At 36.6% G+C, this 6,715-nt stretch overlaps 1 protein-coding gene across 1 annotated transcript; it reads right to left on the bottom strand.

Annotated features, from left to right (window-relative positions):
• Positions 1-6,709, bottom strand: LOC102592975 (tRNA (guanine(10)-N2)-methyltransferase homolog). The gene is made up of 6 exons (XM_006341768.2): positions 6,393-6,709; positions 5,325-5,536; positions 3,227-3,544; positions 3,072-3,146; positions 2,849-2,923; positions 1-869 (listed from the first exon to the last, which is right to left on the bottom strand). The coding sequence occupies exons 1-6, from the start codon at positions 6,601-6,603 to the stop codon at positions 315-317; spliced, it is 1,446 nt and encodes a 481-aa protein (XP_006341830.1). The 5' UTR covers positions 6,604-6,709; the 3' UTR covers positions 1-314.
• Between the last annotated feature and the right edge of the window lie 6 nt (positions 6,710-6,715).

Genomic DNA, 6,715 nt, shown 5'->3' on the forward strand with positions numbered 1-6,715 from the left:
TGAGCTTACTATGTTCAAATGTTTCTAAACTAGATGGAGCTGTCGAAAACTTGAACCATTTTTGCAGAATACACTACTTGTATAGGCAGTACAGCTTAATAAAGTAGTTGCACCAAGGAAATAGTCAAATACATGTGAAGTGTATAGACAACTGATGAATCAATCCCAGCTGAAATACAATCTCAAAATGAAAGCACTAAAGAGGTTTCCTAAAATGTAGGGTGTGGTAAGAGTTCTCATCAGAATTGCATAGATGCATAATGCGAATAGCCCGAGCATATTTAAGGTATATTGCCCCATGAAATTTTGGCTGTCTAGACATATTTGCCTCTATACCTTGCCTTTGAATCTTTAGTAATCTTTGTATCACCTGACCCGTTAAGATGATTGTCAGCAGGACTAAAAACTGCTGAATGAAGATTACCTTCTTCTAACCACTTCAGATGGTTTTCCTTGAACTCCAAATGTTTGATCTTAGCTGCTAATGCAATTTCTTCAGTATATGGTCCAATTTTGACCATGGTTAATAGTACCCGACTGTACCTATAGCTCAGCAACTGCTCTGAGATAGCAACCAACTTAAAACAAGGGTGCTCTGGAAAGGTGGTGTCAATTGACTCATCCTCTCGTAATACAGGATAGAAGTACACAAGCCGGCCACCCATCACAAGCATCTTAGCAGCAAGGTCAAGCAAATCATGCACGCATTCCACTAAGCTGTAAGGAGCAGTTGATGGTATGTGGCCTGTCCTTTTGTCATCAGGAACTGTATATGGACCAATCACTCCTTTCAAAAGCTTCCTGCCACCAGATTTACGTCCTCCAGCACGGACTCCATAGGGAGGGTCACATATAATGGCATCAAAAACCTAGAAAATAAAATTTAACAGTCAACAAAAAACAAAGAAAAGCAACGGGACCTGAAAAAATACCTATTTAACATGCCAATTAACTGTTCAGTTCAAACTGCCTTTGGAACTCTGGAAAATAATAAACCATAATTCACTAATGCCACGACAAGAATAAACTGCATATCAGAGGGCATTTAACACTTTCCCAAGCTGCCTTTGACTACATATACTGATACACATTAAATTATTTCTCTGATGAATTTATTTTAATTTATTCCTTTTCTGGCATAAGATCCATGGAAGGCCACAAGTAATCCAATCCTCGTCAAGAATTTGTCTCAACATGAAGGCTTTCTCCTCTCCTTCCTCTAAAATAAGTATCAATGGAACCCAGCATCCTCGACGTTACGTGACTATCACCTCCATTTGACTTCATTTACATCTCCATGCACTTTAGGTCTCTCACCATAAAAGACTTCTATTGCTGCTTTAGAATATTGTTTGTATGTAGAAAGCACACCTCTGTTTGACACAAACTCTCAGATTTCCATCTCCACTTACTTTAGCTCTCTCACTGTATAAGACTTCTATTGCTGCTCTAGTAATCTGTAGAAATCTATGAATTTGAGAGATCTCCATGAATAAGACAGCTATATCTGGGCATATTACCTTTGAGAAAAGGAAAAAAATTCCAAGACATACCAAGTTGGAGAATTTCGTTCTCCAGATTAACAGGTCAAGTTCTAGTCGCTATTTAACATCTAGAAAAGTCCCACAAGCTCATATGATGTGGAGATGCGCAGCAAACAAAACAGAGAGAACGGTATACGCCATCTACTCCAGAGACTTCAGTACACTCGAGCTTCTACTAGAATTGCTACTACGTGATTGCCAGGACAAGAAAGTGTCAAATAAAACCTGGAAACTAAGCTTACTCACTCTAATAAAACTGAAAGAAGATTTAAACTCTAACCCATCAACTCTGAAGACATTGTAAACTGTAAGCAAACAATTCACCAACTTCTGAAGATCACAATACATGATTTCAGAGTACCGCACATTCTTCCACACATAAGAGACTCATAAAATGAGCTTCAAATTACTTGACTATGAGAAAATTCATCTTCAATATACACCACCCTCGATTGTCAATATAATGTAACTGATAAGACTTGATAATGACCTTGAAAATTAGAAAATTCAATCGTTTCTTTAACCATATCAACTTTGAAGACAGTAACAACATTATTGATAGTGAAGACCTGTGTTGCAAAAGAAAGGATTGTTTCAACTATACCTTTTCCTAAATTTTAACTTTGTATAAAGCAACTTTTTCCAGAATAAACCTTGCTTTTACTAGAGATGTGCGAACCTTTGTTCTTTAATTGAAATTTGACTAGTCTTAATTATACGAAAAATTAAGAAAATAACTTCTCCACTTTCAGGTTATTGTTGCATAAAGAAAAACATTAACATAAATCATCTGGTAATTCATTGCACTATGTGAACTCTACGACTTCCTGCCTCAAGAAAACTAACTCTGGACAAGTCAATCGTGGCTTGAGCTAGGATATGATGTCTTACAAAGGCAAGGCAACAACTGTGGTTCTTTTTTGTTGTTAGCTATACTGTTTTGACATATTACTTTCTCTTTTTAAGATTTGTCTCCTCTTTGATCACTATCCAATCTATTGATTAGGGCTTTGCATCTTGAACATAATTTGTACGTGCTATTTTACTTAGAGAAAGCATATATGCAAATATCAAGAAAAATTGCGAAAACATGTGTGCACTTAGCAGTCTTGGCTATACCTACCAACTGAAGCCCTTTGCCCATCAGTACAAATAAAGGAGGGAAAACACCACCACCCAATGATCAAATACTGGGATATAATGAATGCAGAACTTAATTCATAGAAAGAAGAAACAGGAGTTGCAAGTGAAAGAATAAGAGGACCAGACAACCAAAAAACACAAATAACTTCAAATAAGGATACCTCTTTCAACCCCGAACGCCAAGGAGGAAGGTTGTTGTCTGCCCTTAATAAGCCAATAGGCATTGGCAATCCATACTGCAATTAAAGATATGAGTTTAGCATAGAAAGATAATAAATAAAATTATACTCCAAATTATCAGATGATAAGATCAAATAATAGCAATTACTATATAAGAACAAAATTAGCATCCCATATAAAGAGAACACATCACTCTGCCCATACCTGCTTGAAGTTGCTCCAGACATTACAATCTGGACCGCGGCCATCACGCACTACTCGAATGTCAATATCTGCACCCTGAAAAGTCAATTAATGATAGTAAAGAACCGAGGAAAATAATGAATGCTCAAAGTTCATGCAAAAATAGAAACACTAACCATTGTCACTGCTCCATAATGAGCTGCTGCAACTAGAATGCTTCCTGTGCCCACAAAAGGGTCATAGACAAGCTTTCCAGATTTGGCCTGTGCTTGGTTAGCCATCAGGAACGCCATTTCAGCATCCATGGCTGTTGGCCCGAGATAAGTACGACTTTTTAACTGATAAGTTGGCAAAAGCTTCCTATCAGCAGTACCAATCTCTCGACCAAAAAAAATTCTTTTTCCCGCAATGGGTGGCAGCCCATTATTAGAATCGTAATCATCTGTTTCTATGAGCCAGAACGTGTGATAAGGATTCTTTAAGTTGACCCGTCCCTGGAATCAAACAGACATAAGTAAATTCACAGGCCATATCTACTAAACCTCAGAAATTCCGTGACATACAAAAGTATATCTGAGAGTAAAATGCATTTCTACATGCCGTCTCCACTTCACTTCTCTCAAAATATATGTTTTTTAATTGGTTAAATAAAGTAAGAGACACATAGAGTGAAGAGAGCATGTATATGAGGAATCAAAATGCATTTTACTCATAGATATATTACATGTATTCATGGAATTTCTCAGGTCTCTATTGTTCAACTTAGACATTACGGGTCGTTTGGTAGAGTGTGTTGGAAAAAATAATGCATGCATTAGCTTTGTGTACTACTAGTACCTTGTTTGGTACACGATTTCAGACTATGTATAACTAATGCACACTCTATTGTGTATAATTGAGGCGTATATTACTAATACATGGAAATCCATGGTATTAGTAATGCAAAGGGTTTTAAAGCATGCATTAGCATCAGTAAAGACTCAATTGCTCCTCAAAACCTTTTCGACATCTTTTCCACCGTGTTTGTGGAGGGTATTTTTGTAAAGAATTTTTTTATAGAAATCATACAATAGTTATTACTTTTAATACACTATACCAAATACTGCATAAGAAATAATCTCGACATAACTAATGCAAGCATTACTAATACACCATATTCAACATTATTGTTATACACCCTATCAAACGACCCCTAAACCTTCAATTATTTGTCTTGAAGGTTTTTTCTCCAATCGCTAATGAGTCCATTAGTTTCTGACTTGACATTATCCTATTTGATTTTAAATATGATTTATCTTTTTCCCTTTCGAATGCCACATTTAAAAGAACCCCTACGAAAAAGAAATCCTAAAAAGATAGCCAACCCTATCAGTCTCCTCCAGTAACCAGCTACTATGCCCATTATCCCATCTCTCTGCTTGGCCCTTCCCAACAACCACCCTCCTTGTGTCAACTACCGCCTAACAACCCGTCGCTGTCCCCCTCCACTCAACGCCCTGATTTCCAATATCTCTCAACCCTTTTCCTCTCCCCCCAATCTGAATAATAAACCACCACCTTTGCTCCCTGTTCTTCACCAACCCCATATCCAACCCGCTCTTCTTCCTTGGTTCAACCCTTCTCACAATCTCCAAGTTGTTTCTATTTTCTGTCTTCTTGGTACTTAGGGATTTAGCTTCAAAAATAAGCAGAACAATGATACAACTAGGAAGTAGTCTTAACTACTAGATCAAAATCCTAAGGAAAAATTGAAGATTTAATGTGCAAGGTGGGAATGATAAGGGGACCAAGAGTACAAATACAAGGGACGAAATTAGTTTCTATACCAAACAGGGATAATGAAGCTGAGACTACATCCTCAAAATCGAAAGGACAAACCAAAATGCCAGTCATATCACCACACTCAGAAGCAACAATCACATTCCGCGGCATATAATTTTGTCAAATGATTAAATGAAAATAAGGTGATGCAGATGATGGTAAGTGCAGCGAAAATGGTATTGAATAAAAATAAAAACTTCACTTCATGTAACAAATAGAAGAGAATAATTCTTGATGGAGTAAATATTAGAACATGTTAACTCAGTACAAATAGTATAAACATAAGGAAACAACAAAGAACAAGAAGGAAACAGAAATTCTCTGCCTATGAAAACAAAGGAGGAAAAAGTGCTAATATCAGTTAGTTTCTGCTCCTTTACTTTCTTCAATTAGAAAAACCAAATTGATCAGATTGAGTTTTATGTAATGTACTCCAGAATAAGAAGTACATACCTTGAAAGGAATGTAGGATAGTGATCGAATACGTTCGGTTTGCTCCTCAAAGCTGATAACCTTCCCAAAGGTCTCAACAGTAATCTTGAATGTGCTATCAGATGTCAGGTATGGCAGTTGCTTCTCATCTGGATAACTTTTAATCGACTCTTCTAATTCCTCAAAGTTGCTTCCTTCTCCCCAGAGTTCAAAGATCCCTTTTACAAGAATACCTGCACGACAGGATTATCAATATGTTGTATAGCATATCTACTCTTCAAACCCTTTCCCCAGATAAATAGAGAGATATCAAGAGTTTCTTAACGCAAAGCCTCCTATGTCACATAGTAAATCCCTTTTCACTCAAAAAATGTTTGATACTCTTCCAACCTTTGTACAGAAGAAAAGCTTCAATGAGTTTCTAAAGGTCCATGATTCAAATGTCATATCGCAAGTCCCTTATAACTTGGAAAACAATTCAGAAAACCGCAACATCACTTAATTAATCAAATATGCTCCATTATGAAACCAATGAGTTGGTATTGCTTATAGATCCTTTGCTTCTATGGTGATGTGCTCTTAGCTAAGTCCATATCAACTCCAAGTAGATTATGCATCCTCAAATGAAGAGGCATTCCCCTATTAATAGCTACCTCTTTTAAACCTAACCTTAAAGAGAAATTCAGAACAATAAATGTAATAAAATGAAAGCAAGCAATTAACCCAAACAATTGAATCAAAAATCCAAGATAAGAGGGTTCAACTACTAATTCAACAAAATTAATTTGAGGGATGGTTCAACCTATTTTCTTATGAAAGCTGCTTGTTACATATTGGTAATTAACTCTATGCAATGGTAACAGGATTTGATAAAGTATCATTTCTAGATATGAAATGAAAAAACGAAAGCCTGAAAGGAACAATTACAATTCTAAATACAGTAAAGCTGAGAACTGTGGAGCTTATTTTGTAACCAAAACGATTGATTATGTATCACCATTTCTATCTGTTTTTAGCATGAAGCTGCCTCTGAATCTAACTACATATATAGCTTAAGAATTGTATAGGGAGATGAAGAGAAGGTCTTACTACGGTTAGCAACACTTCGAGCAATTTCTTCAGAGGGAAGATTAACGAAGTGAAAAGGAGAGTCTGGATGATGATGTTTTGGAAGCTTCCATTCAAGTGAACCATTACATTGTAAGTCAGTTAGGTCTTTGCTGAAAAGGTCTGCCAAAGACTCAACTTCAGGTTTCCTGTAGTCCAGTAACCTGTGATAGAACACGCATAGATACCACATCTTCTGCAATCTTTCACTTTCACCTTCAAACCTAACAAATAACTCTCAAACTGGAAAATGTATTCTACTGAGAAGAAGGTGTTCTAGGGGGAAGATATCAGTACCGGCGGGG

Source organism: Solanum tuberosum, unplaced genomic scaffold (assembly GCF_000226075.1).
Source record: "Solanum tuberosum cultivar DM 1-3 516 R44 unplaced genomic scaffold, SolTub_3.0 scf00028, whole genome shotgun sequence".
Taxonomy (NCBI): Eukaryota; Viridiplantae; Streptophyta; class Magnoliopsida; order Solanales; family Solanaceae; genus Solanum; species Solanum tuberosum.